Here is a 20,664-nt window from a genome sequence, read left to right on the forward strand (position 1 = left end):
TACAAAAATTAAGCGATCGTATTTTTAATTGCTTAAATTTGTACAAATATCTCGCACAAAAAAAAATGGTGGCGTACACAAACAACAAATAAATTTTAAATAGGTAACCATTTGCGACGCCATTGCATTAAAATTTAAACATCAAAAATAGCATCTTATTAATTTTTGTTTTCGGTCAAGTATGCGTTTTGCAAAAAAATTTATGTAAGGTTTTTTCTTAGTTGTTAAAGAATAAACATGCTGGTAATTTGTCAGTTAATTTTAAGGCATTTTATTTTTTTTATGGAGGCCCGAGACGTGCTGAGATATGATTTTTAATTATGTTATACGCATAAAATTTAAGAGACAAAAAAGTTTCATTTTTAGATGCTTTATTTAAAAGAAATATCATACTTACAAAAAATGTACCAGGCGATATTTTTTTTACAAAAAAATCATCCGACTTAGCCCGTGGGCACACCCCTGACATTTCTAGGCGAGATGTGAGAATTCCAAAAGGTACCTTATAAAGTGACTAACAAAATGTAAAGATTTCAACAAATTCGGTATATGCGTTTATGAGATATTAATAAAAAATCGATTTTAAAAAAAAAGTTTAACACCCTGTATCTCGAAAACGAAGCGTTTCCGGACATATGTTTATATGAACTTTTTTACTTAAAAAATGACAAGGAATCACCCCTTAAAATGAAAGTCATCACTTATGTTACACCCTGTATATTTTCAATATGTGACATTTTACAGTCTTTTTTATTTTATCCTTTTTATACATATTTAATATTCGTGATTCGCGTGTGGAAATTTGTGTTTATGGCCTAAAGAAGTGATGTAAATCCTTGTGAATTATAAGTAAGTACAAAATCGTTTATAATTTTTAAAATTTTGCATTTTTTTAGTTTATCCTTTCTTTTTTACTGATAAAATATTCAATCACAACTACCTATGTAACAATTTTCAAGCAAAAAACGTTTTGAAGACGTCCCTTTAACTTTCCTGGAACCTTTTTTACGACCAAAGAATGTAGTTAATTTTTTGGTGCTACTTCAAGTGTCATAGGATTATGAAAGCAGCATAAAACCCCCAAGTTGTAGAAGGCAATAACAAAACAGGGTTTAGCTGGAATAGTAATAATTAAAGGGAAAGCGAAAATGGCTGCATTTACAAACTAACAAAAAAGGAATACAACTCATTGCAACTGGAAAAGTAATATTACTAATACATCATAAGTATGACATACCTCATATATATCTGTATTGACTTGGTTCGTATCTAATCTCTTTTTATTACGATGCCGCTTTTACTTTAGCAGGTAAAAATAAATGATAAAAGTTATTTATATAATAAAATCACTAGAAAATAAACTATTTCCCAGGCATAACATTACATCCGCTCGAATTTAAGGACAATTAATTCAAATACCGAAACTCGATCGTAGAGTTCAATCATCCAGACAAATCAACTAATAAACAAGTTGAATGAGGTACAGTGTCGCGACCTACATTTCGCCGACACGACAACCGGCACGCGTCCGTAACCGTTTACTACGTCGCACTGTCAAAACAATAAAAAATCCTGCCGACCTGCGACGACACAAAATGGACAGACGAGACGCGAGCAGCAGGAATAACCGACAGCCCGAATGCACACGCGGAGTTATCAAAGACTAGAGAAGAGACGCAAAAGCGAAAAAGCGTCGAAAGCTCTCCTCTTGTAGCGGCAGTCGCAGACGCTTCGTCGAATGCACGTCGCGCATTACATAACATCGTTTTCGGCGGACCTAGGCGAGGAATTATCGTGGGTGCATCCAGATTCTTAGACGGCTGACCTAAATCTAAAATGCCAGATAAGACGTAGGAATGAATGAGTCTTTTATGAGCAGTAATTGAACCGGAATACATGGTGCCGAAAAGTTTTTCTTAATTTTGCCTTTAAGAAGGATATAATGGAGGAATACACGTTTTTACTGGAAAGTTCAGTCCATTGGACACATGTAATATAAAAACTGCACGTTTCCATCATAAGGTTGGATGCAGTGAGCGTTTTTAAATTTCGTTATTATTTTTAGAAGTTGACCTCAATCACATAATTTTGACATAAGGAATTTACTGTTGTTTTATGTATGTCCCATTACCTTCGGGACACCCTGTATATATTTGCCTATACCATACCTAACTATCTATCTTCCTCTACCCGTTCTAACATTTACGATTCTCGTGTTAGTATTTGTTGTTGTTTCGAAGCGTGCATGTGAAAATTTGAGGCACGTCTTATCTTTTTTACCATTTTATATCATATTATTTTTCCGGAAAGAAACTTAATTAATATTAATACTTGTACATTAAAGTATCTTAGGTAAAGAAGCAAAATATTACAGCTACCTGCAGTCGCTACTGATTTGTAGTAATTCTAGTGGGCACTGTACCCGCAGTTAATATTTTTATTTTTGAAAATGTGAGTGTAGTAGATCAAGCTAGGTCTATATTTCTTTTCATACTTTCATACCTCCTGAAAATTTAGGACCATATCTAAAAATTAATGACACTGAATAGCGAAAAACAGGACAGAAGAAAAAGAAGCAGAGATATTGATAAGCATACCCGTAATGGACAGAATAGAACAGAAACACATGGAAAAATGCCGAAAAAGGAGTTTGAAACAAAAACAAAATAAGAAAGATAATACTATAAAAGTTAAAAAGAATATATTGAAATTGATGCCATCTAGTAGCGAAAGTGAGGAAGAACTACCAGATTTAGGAAATAGCGATACTTCCAACAGAGAGATTTTGGAATCAGATGAAGACATTGTGAAACTGGATGAAAAAAAGTGCTTATGTTAGTATGGTTTGCAACAAAAAAAGACAATTATGTTGTATGTGGGTCAAGTCGTTGAAAACCATGAATATAGAGTAAATTTCTTAAAGAAAAAAGGTAATAAGTTTGTTTTTCGTCAAGTGAAAGACGAGGCAACAGTACCAGTGCAATTTTACCAGCCCCTTTAAATTATGGTGGTACTTCCAGATTGCGTAGAACTTATGAGTTCGGTATTGACTTTAGTGGTTACAATATAATGTATTCTTTCCTAAATATAAGTTTTAATTTGTATTACTTTGTTAGTAGCCAGTGTGCCTCAATGTCATGGCTACTCCACCCTTGGTGTGCCATTCAGTGGCCAAAAATTAAGGCTGATGAAAATTTTTTTAAAGAATATGTGTTTTAGCTTAAAATATATTGTTGTGTTATTAGTACAGACTTGTTATTTATTTCCTTTAAGAAAAAAATTAGAGAAAATTAGATAGATTAGATTAAATTAAATAGACAAATTGGTTAAAAAATATGACAACAATAAGTAAATGGTGGCCACTGTGACCTGGTCTCCCTTAAATATTATTGTAAAACAAAAAAATATATTTCTCTATTTTTAAGTTTAAGGTTAAAAGAAATTAGGACACTTTTAATTTTTGGGTAAAAATAGTGAGTATTTAAATAAATTTAGTATGGGAAGATTAGATTAGAAGAGAAGAACTTTTAGTTATTAATAAGAATTGATTACTAAAGAAATTGGCGCAAAAGAAATGAAGCGTAAAGATTTTTAAAATAGTGAAGCATAAGGGAGTATCCGCTGTCTGCTCTGGGTCTTGTTAAAAAATCTGGTATGCTTTCTGGTATATTATTTTATGCTGTGTTCTTTTACAGGATCTAGTTTTAGGTCTATCTGTAGGTCGGTGGCCTTAAGCTGAATCCACATTGATACGTAATTACGAATCCGTTGGGACCACGTGATTGCTATCAGCCAATAAGAGGCTCGAAAGGTTTCATGTACTTATGTGAAGAAAAAAACACGGATAGAACTGATAGAAGTTGGTTAGTTCGAACTTCATTCCGTTTTTTTGGTCCGCTGTACTATTTGTTTATTATTGTTATTTTTGAGCTTTTACCAATTTTATTTCATTTTTTAGAATTTCGAGTTTCGGTTCGACACCGAGTTTCACATATCTAAAATGTGACTATTGCGGCTTTTTAATTAATAGTCAGTGCCAAAATTATTTGGAACACCAAAGTTTCCAAATATATATGGAGAAAAACCAGTGTTTTACCTTCGAGCTTTGCGCCAATGAGGACAATATTTTAACTTTAGGGGCCAAAAACATAGCAAATTAGATGACAAAATGTTGGTTTTATTCATTTATGTCAGAAAACTTCTATGAGAGAACTCCTTTACAATCAAGGCATAAAAATAGGTTGAAGCAATTCTGGAAGGTAAACACCAAAAATTCGAATAAAAATATAACGTCATTTTACGGATACGCATGTCTCTAATTGGTAAGATAAAAGTCACGGATAGGCTTGACAGCGTCAGGTATCCGTGATTACGTACCAATGTGGATTTAGGCTTAGGCTGTACAGGGTGTTCATTTGAAAACTTCCCACAACGGATTTATCGAAAAACCACTGTTAAAAAAAAAACGCGGAAATACGTCAAAAGGTTTGTCCAGGGGGACAACTTTCTAACCTAAAATTACTTCACCCCCTTTCACCCTCTGCCCCCCAGGGTCATCCCCTTAAAAATTTTAAATGGCAAGGGGTGTCGAGTAATAGCTTGTTTAAAAGGTCTTTCGAAGTCTTGACGTTTGATTTTTTTTTAAATCGGTCAATTCGTTTTCGAGAAAATTAGAAAAATCTTTGTTTATCTTAATTTGTTCAGATAGAAAACCAAAAACATGAAAATATCAGTTTTTATTTCAATAAGTGTTCAAAATGTTGTCCGTTTTGGGCCAAACAATGATATAGGCGATTTATGTTTATTTACTGTTTTGCCAACGTCAGTGGCTTTTTAAGGCCTGATGATGCTCTGAATAGAGCGAAACACGTGTAGCTTTAAGTAAATGTTGTGAGACCGTGACTTTGTGTTTTTCATTGTTTTTCGTCTGTTTCAAAAACATGTTGTGGTATATCATGGCAGCTGTCGATGATGCGTTGACGAAGTCGATCCAAATTTTCAGGTTGGGGAGTAAACACAATAGATTTCAAATGACCCCATAGAAAAAAGTCTAACGGCGTTATATCAGCAGATCTAGCAGGCTATTCTATAGGCCCCCTTTGCCCTATCCATTCATCTGGAAACTCGTCGTCTAGCCATTGCCGAACGGGAAGAACATAGTGAGGAGGAGCGCCGTCTTGCTGGAAATATATTTCAGACGACGAGTTTCCAGATAAATGGATCTCTCAAGTGATTTTAAAGGTCATTTAATTGTCGTTACAACTGCTAAGTTTAAAATTGCTAACTTGAGTTTTCGCCGTATGACAGCTTGTCAAAGATTTTGAAACAATACTAATGTTTAATAATTTAAGCGCTAGTTTTTAGAGGTTCTTGATTTTCAAAACAAAAACGCTCGCTCCCGTCTATTTTTCATTTTAGAAAAACGATTTTTTGTTTATATTTCAAACCCCACAACTTCAACCCCTTAGCAAGGGCGATATTCACCTTTATTTTTTAAATGGGAAGGGGTGTGTTGTGATACATCTCTTGAAAGGGCATTCAATTTTCTTTACAATAGCACTTTGTTTTTTAAATTTGAGCTGCGGGTGCCAGAGAAATCTAATTTAATTTTATTGATTAGTACTTGAAAATGTCCGCCGTTTACCTTCATACAATAGTATAGTAACAGTTCAAAGTGTTCCCGGACATTGTGAAGAATATCGGGTGGAGAGAAGAAGAGATAAATCGGGTAATGTCGCGGGCCATTCAATAGCACCCCTTATCCCAATCCATCTACCAAGTGCGCCCTTTTTTCAGACGTAAAAGCCTTTTAGAATGTATTCGTCAGTTCCTACTCTTACCAACAAGTTACATCAGACAATTCATTAAATGACAATTAGTAAGTTTAAGGTTCTATCTTTTTCTAAAATGTTTCTAAGTCACAAAAACGTTGAAAATGTATCCGATCTATTTTGGAAATTGTGTATGATCCTCTCAAAAAATTATTGAAATTTCGTCCCTCAATTTCATATAAAATTGTCATCAAACAGTTATGGAAGACAACTGAGAAGTACACACTGAAGTGACCAGGATTATTCAGTTTACAAGAAATTAATTAAAAAGAAAAAAAGGTCTTAAGATCAGTGTTTATCACAAATAATCCACGTCAAGTTCAAAGAAACCACGAAACATTAATTATCGGTAACTGACCTTGACTTGAGTCTTGTTTTAGTGAAAAATTCATTAGAAATTTGTTTTTGGCAATAAGTCAAATCTAGGTCAGTAATCTAGGTTTACAAATGGGGTACCAGACTTCCAAATATATACAATTTTTTTTAGCTTAAGTGATGCCTTAAGAAATAAACCATCATGTGGAATGCCTGAAAGGAATGGGCTTCAAATATTAGAAGGACATTCAAATGATTTTAAATACCTAAAATAAATTGAGACTGGCTCCATATGTATGAAACGGGGCTGGAAGAGGAAGGATTAGAAATGGCTTCAAAAGTCATGAATAGTTCATTTAATATTGGAAACAATTATGAAAAACTAAAGAACAAATTTCGTTTTTTAAATCAGATTATAAATTTCCTTGAAACTCAGCAGAGAAATCTCCTAATTACAACTAAAAGCAGCTTCTAGTTACTTAAAATCAATATTTTAAAAAAATTGATAATCTAAAAAAGTAAATCAACGTGCTGCTGTCTCCCTCTAACTCAATTACCCTTTCCGATTTTATTACCTATTCCAGGCAGATATTTCGATGTCAATGCAATAAGCTGGCGTCGGGACTGAGATTATTATAATTAGATTTCATTATATAAGACGGTGTTCGGTGTCGTAGCAAAACATATTTTACACCAACTTCACCCAAAGGGTAAAGCTGTTAAGTATTGTCCTATTGTGGCAAAACTCGATCACCGCATTATTATTATGCTTATAATTGGATTTATTATTTTAAAGGGATATTAACTTTGAGACTTCATGTAATTCAATACTTTATTAAGGAAAAATATCTGAATATTTCTTCTAATCCTTTCTTATTATATGTCTATATTTAGAAGCAAGGGCGTCGCCCAGAAGGATAAGAAATAAGGTATAATGGGAGCAGCTACAGTTAATAAAGACATAAACAAAAATATATCAGAAATATTTTTTTTTATGAATTTCTCTAATTTTTTTATAAGGCTTTATGGACTGGTAGATAAGTTTTCCCATTTGTGCTATTATGGGTGTTAAAACTAGGGATAAAGTTGTCCTAGGAGGATAAGATAACAAGGTTTAAAAATTGGATTGGTCAAAAAAATGGGCTTATTCAACTTATCAATTTCACTATTTTATGATAGAAAATATGACAAAAATATTCATGATCGTAATGATCTTCGCATGTTTGTGTCAAATTTATGTTCTTTTATTCATATTTACCTGGAGTAACCAAGCAAATCATACTAAGAATTAAAGCCCTAAGTAGGATGGCATGTTTGCCTTCATTAGCTTCAATCTTATTTAGATGATTGTCAGAAGATTGTTGGAAAGTACCTAGGAGCTCTTAGAGATAGTGAAAAGTAATATTATTTCTATTTTAAACTAAGCAGTATATTGAGAACTCAGTCATGGAAAGCCACGAACTTGGCTAACACTATGTTATGGGAACTTTATTCAGCTATTACCAGTGTCTTAAGCAATTGCAAAATCATGTGTCCATCACCGCATTCTGCTATTTTTAGTTATGAATAAAGAATATTTAGGAGTTTTTAATGGATCAACTTCGGTGTACACTAATTGTGGATAATTTTTCTTTATTAGATATTACCAAAAGAGTTACTTTATATGCAGACGACCCTACTACTCTGTCACTGTGCAGGCTATCTGAGCCTACAGGAAGTTATTCTCATATATTTTAAGCAACTCATGTCTCCTTTGGGTTTAAGTTTCTGGAGGTTACTATTTCATAGGGCTTCGGAGCGATTTAAACTCTTTCTAGAAAGATTTAATCTCGACGATTTGCATCCAGAATAAATGCCTCTAAGCAAAGATATTCCTACCCTAGATATGTCTATTTGTTTTTCTTTAGATTAAGAAATCAGTTATTGAGTCTTTGTACTCAAAATTTAATTATGACTGTAATGGAAAAACGAGCTATTTGTCAAATCCGACAAATTTTGGTTTAAGAAGAAATGACTGCAGAACGTTAAACAAAAAATTAATTTATTAATTAATTAAACACACAGCTAATAGTATGGTTCTTAGAGAACTGCATTAGTAACAAATTTTGCAAATTTAATGGAAAATGCACGATTTTGAAGGTGCTCAGCGCAAACAAATAGAAACATATATGTATTACGCCACTCCGTTATACAGGGTGTTTCAGAACTATGGGATCAAACTTCTAGGGGTTGTTCAGTGCAACAGTAGAATCCATTTGAGTATAGGAACCTACGGCCACTACGGCCCTATGACGCGTTTAAATTTAGAAAAAATATTAATTACCTAAAAAATAACCTAAGGATCTGATGCATTTATTTTTACCTTTTGTATATGATACCATCACAACAATTATTCAAAATGTCTTCCTCCAACCTCAATACACCGATTTAAACGCCGCACATGATTTCGGCGGACTACACTAAAAATTTGATCCTCGTTTCGAATGATTTCAAATGCTGCTGTTATTCGTGCAATTAAGTCTAGCTCTGATTCCACTGGAGTTTCGTAGACTAAAGACTTTACATGTCCCACAAGAAAAAATCCTAGGAGACCAAGAAACTGCTCCACCTCTGGCAATCCAACGGTGCCCAAACCACTGAGCCAAATACTCGCGTACTTTTACAGCAAAGTGAGCCGACGCTCCATCATGCTGAAACCACATTTGCTGTCTAACGTTTAGTGGAACATTTTCAAGAAGTTCTGGGAGAACTTCCTCCAAAAAAACGCAGATTAATAGGTCCTGTTAACCGTTCCGGTAGAAGGTATGGCCCAATTAAATAATCATCAACAATGCCTGCCCATACGTTGACAGACCAACGATTCTGATGTTTTCTTGGAAAAATTGCATAAGGATTTTCTTCGTCCCAAACATGGCTATTCCTACTATTAAAAATACCGTCTCTTGTGAAAGAGGCTTCATCGGTCCACAAAACATATCGTAAAAAATTTGGTTGTGCAATAATGTGATCCAGAAGCCATCAACAAAATTGAACTCTATAGGATGATAATCGCCTGCAGTCATACCTTGAACTTTCTGGAAGTGGTAAGGATGGAGTTGTTGCTCGTGTAGTACCCGCCAGACAGAAGCGTTACTCGTATTCATATTCTTTGCGACGTCACGTGTACTGTTTGATGATTCATCGGCAACTCGCTGAAGCACCTCTTCTTCAAATTCGACCGTTCTTACGGTTCGAGCAACACCAGTATCATGCATCTTGGTCTTAAACATGCCTGTGTCAGCGAGCCGCCGATGAACCGCAATTAACTTTTTGTATCCAGGATGCTGTTGTTCGGGATAACGTTCATGATACAACCGCGATGCTGCTCGTGCATTGCAGTTTGTTGCTCCGTTTGCCAAATGCATATCCGCCAATTCTTGATTGGTCAAGTTTTCCATTAGCAATAAATGTTTAAACATGACATTGAGAACTGACATTGATAAGCGTTGATTTTAAACAATTGTTGTTATGGTATCATGTACAAAAGGTAAAAATAAATGCAGCAGATCCTATTTAGGTAACTAATGTTTTTTATAAATTTTAACGCGTCTTAGGGCCGTAGTGGCGTAGTGACGCATTTCTGAACATGGGTTCCTATACTCAAATGGATTCTTCTGTTGCACTGAACAACCCCCAAAAGTTTGAACCCATAGTTCTGAAACACCCTGTACAAGTACTCGTATGGCAGTCATTTCAATTTGATTACTCACTTATACCAACAGTCATTGCTTTGAAAGACATAATATTTGGATACTGTTGTTCAATAACATTTAGCAAATGAATAAGAATATATATAAGCATACTGGGCCTTATAGCATTTCACCTGTATTTTTGAAACCTTTCTTCTTCTTCCATTGTCAACATTTTTTCAGTAGGCTTCTTCCTATCAGCTTGTGTTCCTTCAAATGGGATAACAAATTATAAATAAAAGACACTTTTGTACAGGCTTATCAAGAGCTATTGGTAATTGTATCAATTATTAGTTTATAGCAATTATTGACGTTTGATGCTATTTTTTTATGTATAGTCAAGTTTATTTTGCCCATATAGCACAATCACCGAAATTTCTCACATGAGAAGAATTTATTTTTGGTATCAGTATGTCGCAGGGATCCCATATTGGCCCTATTTTCTCGGTTTCTATTTGTTGTAGTATTGTGTAACATGTAACTTTTTATAAGTGCTGAACAATACAGAGGATTTTTACGCAATTTCTGATAAATAATTGAATTTCAACTCGAATTTGAGTGACATTAAGAGTTTTTTTTGATTGGATTAATGATACTAAGGCTACACTCTCATTCTATAATGTTTTGGTTGGAAGCATTCTCCATTATTGACACCTAGTAAAACTTGGGCGTGGGGCGTGTCATTATTGATGCAAATATCTTTGTTTCGTCATCGCTTGTAGTAATTATAATTATTAACTTTAATTTTCTCTTAATCAATACTTAGTGATACTTTAACTTTAATTTAATTCTTTACTTGTATTTAATATTTATGCAATCAAAAATACGCGTTTTGCTAATAACTTATTTTACTTTACATAATTTGCCTTACATCTTTTCCTTTTCCCACCTTTTGTATATTCCTGAACTATACATATCTTTCCTTATATTAAATACGAATGCAAAAAGAGTGGGAGAAAAGGAGAAGGTCGTGCTAAGCTGTGAATTGAGTAGCAACAATTCTGGCGTTGACCGAAAACCGGATTGATAAGTGTCGACACTGTTTTACGCGCGTATTTTTCGGTACGTGACCTACTGCACCCATCCCCAAAATATCCAGGGTAAGTTACTTTATTTACGAATCAGCAGGTAAGAGGTTTAGATTACCGGTTAAATTCGAATATTGAATCAGTGAAACCTATGACTTACGGGTTTTACTTAATTCCCTCGGGATATACATATTTCGAAGGAGTTAGCCCAATCTTCTAACACAGAAGTAGCAAATTTGGAAATAACGGATAGGTGCTATTTTAACTAAGGATACATCATTTGAAATATTGCGTTATTAATCGGAATTCAAAACAAAATAGCGATGTTTTAAAAGTATTTAATAGTATCCTTAAAATGGTGTATCCCATTATCCACCTATTGAATGTTTATTCCAAGATGGTGATCATACACCATTTTAAAAATTGCAACTCCCATTTTTTACTTGAAAACGCCAAAAACCACCCATGCATTTTGCAAAAATAGCAAATTTTCTTTTAGAAGCATCTAATACGTAAACAATTTAATAACAAATATAGGTCAACTAAATATTTTTTTGGGTATAACCTCTTCAGTACCCCTTTCACCTTCGCGGTGACCTTAGGCAAGCTTGAGTATCGATTTACCCAAACCATTCCTACTCTTGTCATATATCATATGACTTTGTTTTGGTTTCATTTTGAGGTTATTTCAGTTTTCATATCCCAATTGAACTGAACATTGAAATTTCGAAATATAGATCCCAAAATAAGAAAAATGTCACATTAAGTAATTTTGGCTGATAAATTTGATATTGGCAGGAAAGATAAAACTCACACACAAATACAAAATGTTGAAGGTATGCAAGAGATTTTACAGTAGTCCAGTAACAGGGAATTCGAACTGGCAGACTGTGAGCCATAAGTTTAATCAAAAAATCAAAGGCACTTTCTTGGAAAAATGGGCGAAGTTTTGGAAAACTGTCGCCAAAGACTATAAAGAAGTTGCCATAAATGTGAAACAGGATATAAAACAGAAACCATTAAAGGCTGCCGCATACTTCAGTGCATCTGCCTTTGTTGGATTGTGCATTCAATTCAACCCAGATTTGCAAAGGTTTGTTATTTTATAACAAAAAAATTGTTATTTATTTTACTTGGTGAAGGTCTAGTTTACCAACTTTTTTGGAAATAGCACCTATGCACCTGAAATTATAAACTTGACTAAACTTTTCTCAAAACTGCTTTTGAAATTATGGGCAATCAAATGGGTACTGCTTTTGAAATTATGGGAATCAAACTGAGAATTTTCCTATGTTATTTTACGATAACGAAGAAATTTTTTACAGTAACATACATTCTCGAAAATTTATTTTCCAATGCTTTTATAGTTGGAGTGTGTTAGGATTGGTTAGGTTGGAATTACACATTTTGAGCGTTTTACTATACCTAACTTTAAGCAGGGTTGGGAAAAATCTGGGTTTTTTTATGCTCTGGGTGGGGTTTTGGGTATTTGTGCGGGGTTTTTGTTTTTCTTGGGTATTTGGGTATTTGTCATTTTCCAGAACTCTAACCTCAAATTATAGAAAAATAACATTAATTTTGAAGTTTTGACTAGACTGGTTGTTTTTTTGGTGTTGTGTTAAAACTTTACACAACACTAGTAAAGTGTTGTAATAGTAATAAAACAGAGTGTTTCTTTTTGATGCGTAAACTAAAAGTTAAAAGGTGAGTTTTACTTTTTTTAAACTATAAATATTTTCAACATGGGTTTTTCTTGCTTTTATCAAATCAAATCAAATCCTTTATTAAATCCATAAAACATGTAGTTACAACAATACACATTTTTTATTACCTATGTGAGGTGTGGATTTTGTCAGTAAAAAAAAAATTCTAACTTAATTAAGTATACAATTAAAATATTTATAAAATTTAAAGCATTCAGTCACTTATCCATTCATACATCCATTCATGTCATGATTTATCAAAATATTAAATTTAAATATAAATAAAAAGGCAAAACGCGAGTACACAAAAATTAAATAATTAAATAACAAGAAAATATAACATTCATTCACAAATTAACTCATGTACTAATACACAATACTAGATGAGAGTTTTATTTAAATTTTCAGCCATATACTCATGAAGGGAATAAAAGGCCTTTTCTTGCAGATATATTTTTAGATCTTTCTTTATCTAAAAATTGGGAGTTTATTCCAGACATCTAAGATACTATATACCACGTTTTTCTTAACAAATGTAAAATTTGGTTTACAAGTCTTGAAATTGTTTTTGAACCTAGTATTATGCGGATGTTGCCCTTTCAGATTCTCAAAAAAGATTTTATTGTCAAGGATAAACGAAACACATTCATAGATATAAACACAATAAAATGTTAGGATGTTATGATTAATAAAATATGGTTTACAGGATTCCTGATAGGGTAAATTGAATATAGTTCTCAAGCACCTTTTTTGCAAGATAAGAACTCTTTCAGAGTCCCCCGAATTCCCCCAAAGAATTATACCATATCTGTGTACCCACCTCCTGTGTTATTAGTCTCAAAGCGAAGCAATATCTGGACATATTTGCTGCCACCAACTCAACATGGGGCACCCCAATCCAATCTTTCATCCATCATTACCCCAAGGAAGTTAGCTGACTGCTGTGTTCTTATCTCTGTCCTTCCAATTTGCACTAGAGAGCTTTCACTAGGCCGTTGTTTAAAGTTTAATATTTGTGTTTTGTTGACATTCAGCAGAAGATTATTTATGCTAAACCAGTCTTCTAGCAATCCAACAGTTTGGGCCACTTGATTTGCACACTCCTGTTCTGTATTTTTGCTGCATATAAGACTTGTGTCATCAGCAAACATAACCATATCATCATAGACATTGGTGACATCATTGGTGTAGATTATATACAGCAATGGTCCCAGAACGGACCCCTGAGGCACACCTTTTTTTATTTCTTTGTAACCAGACTTGAACTGTCTACCATCACTCATTCTGTCAACTACACACTGCCTACGGTTTGACAAATAGGACTCTAGAAGTTTAAGGGCAACTCCTCTGATTCCATAGGCTTCTAGGTTTTTAAGCAGTATTGAATGGTCAACACTGTCAAAAGCCTTGGATAGGTCAAGAAAAATTGCCATTGTAGCTTTTCGATCATTCATTGATTTAATAATTTTCTGCAGTGCATGATATATAGCCCTAACTGTTGATCTGCCTTTTCTAAACCCGTTCTGTAATTCTGTCAGTATTTGATGTTTCTCAAGATAAGTTTCAAGCCTGGTGTATATAATTTTTTCAAAAACCTTGTTTATATTGGGGAGCAGTGATATTGGACGGTAGTTTTTAGGTTCAGAGGGATTGTCTTTTTTGAAGACCGGTTTAACTAGAGCAATTTTGAGAAGTGTGGGATAGGTACCCTGTTGAATTGATAAGTTTATGACATGAGCTAGTGGCCTTGCCAATTGCCCTGAAATCTGCTTTAAAAATGAAATAGGAATGTCATCATGACCTGTTGATCTCTCATTTTTTAGTTGTTTTATTGTGTTCTCTACTTCAGTTGGATTGGTAGGAGCCACAAAAAAGTGCTGTTTGGATGTCTCTTTATTTTGCTTAGATCAATATTATTGTTAAAGTTAATGTCAGGACAGATATTTAAGAAGTAGTCATTAACAGTGTCAAGAAAATCAGATTCACTATCAAATTTAGTATTTGAACATTCCAATAATGATTTTTTTTTAGACTTTTTGTTTGTAAATTTTTTAATTAAAGACCATGCAGCCTTCCCTTTATTCTCAGATTCAGCAATATATTTAAAGTTAGTAATTTTTTTAGCCTCTCTAATTACTTTTTTTAAGACCGTACAATATTTTTTATAGTAATTTTTGCTAACATGTCCAGAAATTATTTGATGAAATAAATTGTGTTTCTTTTTTGATGAGATCTTGATACCTTGTGTTAACCAGGATCTATTCTTTGAGCTTTTTGATTTTATTTTTTTTTATTGGAAATATTTGGTTGAGCTTAGTATCCAAAATACCTGCCAGCTTATTAAAAGCTTTTTCAGCATCCGCTTCCCCCAGCACATCATCCCACACACAGCCAGTCATTTCAGAACATAAAGCCTGTAATTTAGATTTTGAAAATATTCTCCCCATTTTCCATGCACCAACTTTTTTGTCGGTGTTTAGACTTGTATTAATTGAGATCTGTATTGCATGGTGATCAGAAAGGGCTGTTTCCAATACTTCAGCATTGCTAAAATCTAAAAAGTTAATGAAAAAATTATCTATACATGATATTTTATTTAATAGATTTGGTCTTGTTGTATCAAATATTGTTTGATTAAAATTATAAGAGTGTAAAAGATCCAAAAATTTCTGCTTTTCCATCCCACTCTCATTTAGATTTTTTTCTGGCGATAAATTGACATTAAAATCACCTGTCATACCTATCCTAAAATTCTTGAAAGCTGAACATAAACTCTGACACAATTCCTCAAAGACATCAAGAAAAACATTAAAGTCACCAAGACATGACCTATATACACACAGAATCAATAATTTTTGATTTTTATTTAAAATTCCACATACTTCAATTTGTCCTTCAATGCTGTAGTTCTGTATATTAAGCATCTCACTATAATATTTTTCCTTCCCATCTTGGACAAGAATGCAAACACCTTCGTGCTGACTGTGTATTCTCGTATAACAAGTAAGCATCAATGTGGATAAAATTCTCCTCCCCTGGCCTGAGCCAGTGCTCGCTCAGGCATAAAATTTCATAATTTTTGTTAACTTTATCTAGAGTGACTTCTAAGTCTAATGTCTTATTTCTTATACACTGGATATTTTGTGTAAATATTTGAACGTCTGGGTTTATTATTCCTGATATCAATGGTTGTTTCTGGTGGTTGTAGAGCCAAACTTGCATGGTTTGCCTTTGCAGCTGGTGATTGAACTTGTCTAACAATGTTGTTTACATTTTCTTTGGTGGCCTTGTTTGTGTTTTCCTGTTTCGGGCTCTTACTCAGCTGGATCTGATGTTGCTTCAAATTCTTAGCTGGTTTGTGGTCCTCTTCTACCCCAGCTGAGGTGCTGGGGCCTTTGTTTATTGCTTCATTGTTTTTGTTTATTTTTCCCTCAAGAAATTCAACTTTCTCTCTTAAAAGACTATTGTTTTCACAAAGAATTTCATTTTTGCTCTTTAATTCGCATATAAGTTCTTTTAAAAGTAAAATTTCTGCTTGAAATTCATTATTATTTCTTTGTTTATTTACCTGTGTTGAGGTTAGGTCAAGCTCTAGGCACTCAAACGTATTTTTTCAGCCCAATCCCGGTATGCACAGGATTTATGGTACACTCTCCCACACTGGACACAAATTATGGCACTTGTTTGCTTTGTTTTACAGCAGAAAAACTTGATTTTATTGCTTGATTCGTCGCGCGCGTCTTTACTTGGCGCCATCTTGAATCTTCCCTTTTCTTTATCTAATCTTTTATGGTAGAAAAATATGGATGGTAACACAACAAAAACAAACCTAGTTGAAGTTATCGTTGAAGATATACAACTTGAAGAAGTGGTAAACTCAGAAAACGATATGAATAAAAATGACAAGATGAAAAACGGATGGAAGACTAACACCATCACAACAGTCTTTTGATAATCTGTCATCAATACCATCCACATCAACACAAGGGAATTCTGTGTCTAGAAATTTGGAGGCTGATCACGAGGTCATCAACATCTTGGATGGATCGTCGCAGATTTCAGACAGTGAGATTGAAATGGAGCAAAACTTGGAGAAAAAAGAAAACAAAGTTACAAAAGCAAAGGTAGCTAAAAAGCAAGACAATAAAGGAAGGGTTAAAAAAGGTGGGGACTATTACGGAGGGGGTCGTCACAAATCTGTGGAGTGGGAATATGTGATTCGATTGACAGATGGTACACTCAAGTGCAAATTTTGTCCTCAAAAACTGACGGGAAAAATAGAGAGGATTAAAGGACATTTTGGAAAGTGTTCATTGTATCTGGAGAGCCAGGTAGTTCCTTTGCGATTATCAGATGATGACAATAGTTCTTTTTTCCTCATGCCCTACAACAGAAAGCACAAAAAAAAAAACAGGAAAAGGCCAGAACAAGATAGAGAATCCCCCCAATTGAGTGACAGTGACGGTGTTACAGTTACAATGACTCCTAAAAGAAGAAAACAAACAGTTTTGGACAAAGTAGTCGTGAAAACATCAAAGGAAGAAAAACATAAGTTGGACCTCAAAATTGCAGAATGTTTTTATACCTGCAATCTCTCATTTTCCACAGTTGAACATCCATCTTTTATTGAGATGATCCAATCCCTTCGACCAGGTTATACACCCCCTAACAGGAGACAAATTGCCGGAAACTGGCTGGATGAAGTTTACGAGGTTTATGAAAAAGAAATAAGGGAAGTTCTAATGCAGACCGAGGGAAATAGACCAGTTACTCTGATGTTCGATGGATGGTCTAGTGTTAGAAACGATCCAATTATATCGACAAGCATTCACACCGGAAATAGTTCTTTTTTGTTATCTTCATTAGATTGCGTCGATGACAAAAAACATCTAAATATCATTTTGAAATCGCTGAAGGTGCGATTAAACAATGTAAGGAATTATACAATAAAGACGTTTTTGCAATAGTAACCGACAATGAAAATAAAATGAAGAAATTTAGAAAAATGGTTGCAGAGAAATATCCCTCTATACTAACCTATGGATGTAATGCACATTATTTAAATCTATTGGAAAAAATTGTTTCGCCACAAACTGTCCTCAAACACTTGGTAGAAATACAAACATATATCAGAAACCACCATAAAACTCACGGAATTCTTAAACTTAAAGGGGGTTTAATGCCTCAAATTCCTAATGATACCCGTTGGAATTCGCAGTTGGCCTGTGTAAGTACCTTTAATGCTAACTACCTAATGTACCGAGAAATTTCAAAAGAACATCCAGAGTCTCTTGATCAGCATATTATAAGAAAAATTGACGACATTAATTTATACAAAAATGCACTTGACTTAGAGCAACAACTACAGGCAGTTGGTACTGCCTTAGATAAATTCCAGAGTGACCAAACTACTCTCGCCGATGCCGTCAACATCTGGCTAGAATTATTAAACAAACCATGTCTAAGCCCCTACATTGAAGACATTAAAAAAAAATTTGAGGAGGCAATACAACCCTTCCACTTTCTATGTTTTTTAACTGATCCTAAATATATGGACAAAAACCTAGAAAAAAAATACCAGGATGAGGCAGAAGCTTGGTTACTTGAGAATCACGAAGATTTTTTCCAAGGTTATCTATTATTCCGAATAAAGGATGAAGATATTTATCAATCATCACTTTTTAAGGAAAGCGTGATAAAAAACATGTCTGCATTCAAATGGTGGTCAATTGTAAAAACTAAGATTACTTCTACAGCTCAAAATTCAGATTCAGATCGTATTTTGATAAACATGGCCACATTTTTTGCAAATTTACATTCTTGCCCTGCTAGTTCTGCAGCTCTGGAAAGAATCTTTAGTTCCTATGGTTTGGTGTGGACTGATCTTCGGAATAAGTTGCTGCCGGATAAGGTAGAAAAGCTAGTAAAAATAATTAAAATGAGCCATTTTAAAAAAAGAGAAAAAGAAAAAGTTGTTTTAGGTGTTTAATTTATTTTTATTTTATTCCTATAAAGAATAAGGCGTTTTGTTTTTGTTTTGTTTTTTATATTTTAATGTAAAAATTGATTTTTTGAAACTTAGGAATAAGAATATTAAAGACTGGTCTATTAGTACCTTTCTGTTCTGTTTCCAATTGAAATTATTTATTTAATTTTGTTCCTTACGAAAAAGTGAGAAACCCGATTTGTTGATAAAACTTAGGAATAAGAATGTTATAATATTTTGATATTTTGTTATTAAATACTATATAAAAAGTATCTCAATTTTGTCTCATTTTTCATTTTTTTTTTCTTTGGGCTTTTGTATGGGTTTTTGTGTTGGGTTTTTGTATAGGTCGTTGGGTGGGTTTTTTAAATGGGTTTTTCATTTTGCCAACCCTGATTTTAAGTGTGATTAAATGTTAAAATAGATTTTTGTGTTTTTTTTGGGAAAAAAGATTTAACATGACCTTTACCACTTACTTGCTTTTTAATGAATAGCTGAAGAACAAAAAATAATAAATATTTCTTATTAATCAGGACTATCTTGCAATATAATTGTTATAAAAAATATTATTAGATCTATAAATACAATGCTATCTATAACATTAAAGAGACCATTTAAATTAGATGATTAACTGCAAGCCGCTATATCAAAATAATGAATTAATGCTTCAAAATATGTATCTTTTATTTTAATAGAGGGATGTACACTTAGTGGCAATTACAAAAATGATACATAAAATATCCAAAACATGTTACAAACAACAGGAATCTGTAATTCTAATTATAATTTTTGATGAGATAATGTACCATTTCAAATTCAGCCAATAGTGACTTGCCTTTATCTTTTATTATTTTGTTGTAAGGATAGTACATCTTTTAAACAAGCACAAAACAATCGGTAATTGTGCATTGAGAAACTCCATTCCAAACTTTTAAAACCAGAAAAATGACTTTAAGGATGTCTAGTTTGTGAATCAGCCTTCTCTTATTCTAACTCTTTGGTACTTTCCTCGCAGCCAAGAAATTCTATAAACGCTCAAATGTCACCAATTTCTCATTCACTATAAAAGTATCATCATAATATACAATAAGTGGGACAGCACTATTTTTATGTAAGAACCATACAAAAATATTTATTTCTTTTTACTCCTATGGATTTGCAATTTTTTTTAACTGCTTATAAGGCATTCTCTATAAAAAATTTAAAAAAAAAAATAACTTTGAGTATTCCACACACTCAGTGCCTCCATCAATTTTATATTGTTCACAATAATTAACATATTTGGTATGTGTATTAATAAATTTACAAGGAAAAGCAGATTTGTATAATTATGATGTGGCTGATTCTCTTTAAACCTTCATGTTGGTCATTTCTCTTATTATAATTGAATAAGTAATAAGATAATGAAACAGCCTAATGAAAACCCCTGTTTACCCTTAACATTTTAATGTTAAGAGTATTATTATTTCAGTGCATTTTTTGATGACCTTAATTTTTTCAACCTACTAGGCGTCCCAACAACGTCAATAAATCACATACTTTTTTTGTTTGTTATAAAGTTTTAATAGTAATGTTGATTGTATTTTCAGCATATTTTGACGTTGAAACCTCACCAATTAAATAAGTGTGAATTTAAAATTCACTATTACTCCTTTTTTACCTTACAGAAATTCTTTCCTATCTACAAATAAAAAATTGATATTGTTTTTTCAGTTTCAGATCAAAATATGTCCAATCAGCAAATGAAGTAGGTTTGGTACCTCTTAGCCTAACAAATCCACAAGCTGTAGAGCATTTAAATTACATTGAAAGGTGTTTTAACCAACAGTTAATTAGGTATGTCAACCTAGGAATATTTTCAATAATATGGGTGGATAAATTCAGTAAAGAGTGTGACACCTATGAAAGTAAATGCACATACTTGCAAGTTCCTTACTGGGGTATACCCAGCAGAATATTAGATATAGGATTTTTAAATGTATGGTGGATTACATCTAGAAAAATGTTGGATTATGACATAAATTATTAGATTGATGAAATATAAATATTGGTTTGCCAGTCAAAAAGTGTTTT

The 20,664-nt window shown here is 33.2% G+C and overlaps 2 protein-coding genes across 6 annotated transcripts in view; one reads left to right on the forward strand and one right to left on the reverse strand.

Moving 5' to 3' along the window:
* The window catches only part of LOC126740421 (colorectal mutant cancer protein), a 123,922-nt gene that overhangs the window by 98,805 nt on the left and 4,453 nt on the right, over positions 1-20,664 (reverse strand). For 2 of the 5 annotated variants that reach the window (XM_050446552.1, XM_050446777.1), the window contains exon 1: positions 1,238-1,673. The exons of 1 other annotated variant lie outside the window; for it this stretch is intronic. The gene's annotated coding sequence lies outside the window, so the exon portion shown is untranslated. Of the gene's footprint in view, positions 1-1,237; positions 1,674-20,664 lie in introns of those variants that run through there. 2 more of the 5 variants (XM_050446633.1, XM_050446704.1) reach the window with 2 other exon arrangements.
* Positions 11,573-20,657, forward strand: LOC126740812 (mitochondrial import inner membrane translocase subunit Tim29). Its single transcript, XM_050447017.1, has 2 exons — positions 11,573-11,995; positions 20,305-20,657. Exons 1-2 carry the CDS (start codon positions 11,730-11,732, stop codon positions 20,618-20,620), a joined length of 582 nt encoding a protein of 193 aa, XP_050302974.1. The 5' UTR covers positions 11,573-11,729; the 3' UTR covers positions 20,621-20,657.

Source organism: Anthonomus grandis, chromosome 1 (genome assembly GCF_022605725.1).
Source record: "Anthonomus grandis grandis chromosome 1, icAntGran1.3, whole genome shotgun sequence".
NCBI classification, from domain to species: Eukaryota; Metazoa; Arthropoda; class Insecta; order Coleoptera; family Curculionidae; genus Anthonomus; species Anthonomus grandis.

Bases quoted from the DNA above. Each gene is read 5' to 3' on its own strand.
- LOC126740812 (XM_050447017.1), top strand. From the start codon at position 11,730: ATGTTGAAGGTATGCAAGAGATTTTACAGTAGTCCAGTAACAGGGAAT. The intron at 11,996-20,304 runs GTTTGTTATTTT...TTGTTTTTTCAG, and splicing joins TTCAACCCAGATTTGCAAAG to TTTCAGATCAAAATATGTCC.